The sequence below is a fragment of the Apaloderma vittatum genome, unplaced genomic scaffold (genome assembly GCF_000703405.1).
Source record: "Apaloderma vittatum isolate BGI_N311 unplaced genomic scaffold, ASM70340v1 scaffold1964, whole genome shotgun sequence".
Taxonomy (NCBI): domain Eukaryota; kingdom Metazoa; phylum Chordata; class Aves; order Trogoniformes; family Trogonidae; genus Apaloderma; species Apaloderma vittatum.
This window is the reverse complement of record NW_009711879.1, coordinates 5,990-7,014: the sequence shown is the minus strand read 5'-3', so window position 1 is coordinate 7,014 and position 1,025 is coordinate 5,990. Positions and strand designations below refer to the sequence as shown.

At 56.4% G+C, this 1,025-nt stretch overlaps 1 protein-coding gene across 1 annotated transcript; it reads left to right on the top strand.

Moving 5' to 3' along the window:
• Window positions 1–14: 14 nt before the first annotated feature.
• LOC104272692 (nucleoplasmin-like) lies at window positions 15–787 on the top strand (the record flags this gene model as incomplete). The annotated part of the gene is made up of 4 exons (XM_009867760.1): window positions 15–55; window positions 138–257; window positions 346–439; window positions 702–787. Coding segments are annotated over 4 exons (341 nt in total), but the record flags the coding sequence as incomplete, so codon positions are not given.
• Between the last annotated feature and the right edge of the window lie 238 nt (window positions 788–1,025).

Sequence of the window (1,025 nt, the reverse complement as noted above, 5' to 3'; positions counted from 1 at the left end):
CTGTGTGGTGACAGAGGATGATGACTTCTTGGAGCACCTGGTCCTGCTGACAACGGTGAGATTTAAGGTTTGCCTGTTGGAGCAAGCCTGTGGCCCAGCTGGGTGCCCTGACAGGGGGTCTCTGCTGGGCTCTGCAGATCTGCCTGGGGGCTGAGGCCAGGGATGAGCTGCATGTGGTGGCCGTTGATTCAAAAAACACATACAGGGACCACAAACCGGTGCCCATCGCAGCGCTGCGGACCTCAGTGCTCCCGATGGTAAGGGCAGGCAGACATGCAGCTACCGGCTGTGGGGGCAATGATTTCATCCAGGGCTGGGGGATCTCTGAGCTCTGACTCTTTGCAGATCAGCCTCAAAGGTCTGGAGCTAGTTCCTCCCGTCACTTTTGTGCTCAAGTGTGGAGCTGGACCGGTCTATCTCAGTGGGCAACACGTCACCTGTGAGTGCCACCGAGCTTCACTGCCATGGCTGGGGCTGCTCCTGGGTTCCCCGGTGGCCTCTGGTGCCCTGGGCAGGGCTGTGGTACCCTGGGTCTGTGGGGATTGCCACTCTGCGGGGGAATTAATGCTTGGTCACATTCCAGAGCTCTCCCAGCTGTGTTTGCAGTCGAGGGGGTTTCTCTCCCCTTGGGCGTGTTTCCCTTCCCCTCGGTGGGTCAGGGCTACACCCTCCCACTGCAGCTCTGTGTCTCCTCTCCCCAGTGGAAGATGATGCCAAGTCTGAAGCCCAGGAGGAAGAGCTCTCTGAGGAAGATGTAGGCAATGAGGATAATGACAGAGCGGCGTAGAAAAGCTGCAGCTCAGAGAAGATTTTGCAGCTCTGAGGATGGAGCTGGTGTGATGGTGATGCTGGGGATGCCCTGTGCTGGGATGATCCTTGAGTGGGGCCAGTCCTTGCAAGGGGACACAAACTGTCTTAGCTTTCAATATCATCCCTTGTCTCCTCTCCTTAACCCCCTCCATTCCTACTGTGCACCCAGAAATGTTACTTTTCTATCTTTATCGCAATAAAAATGGGAAAGTGCA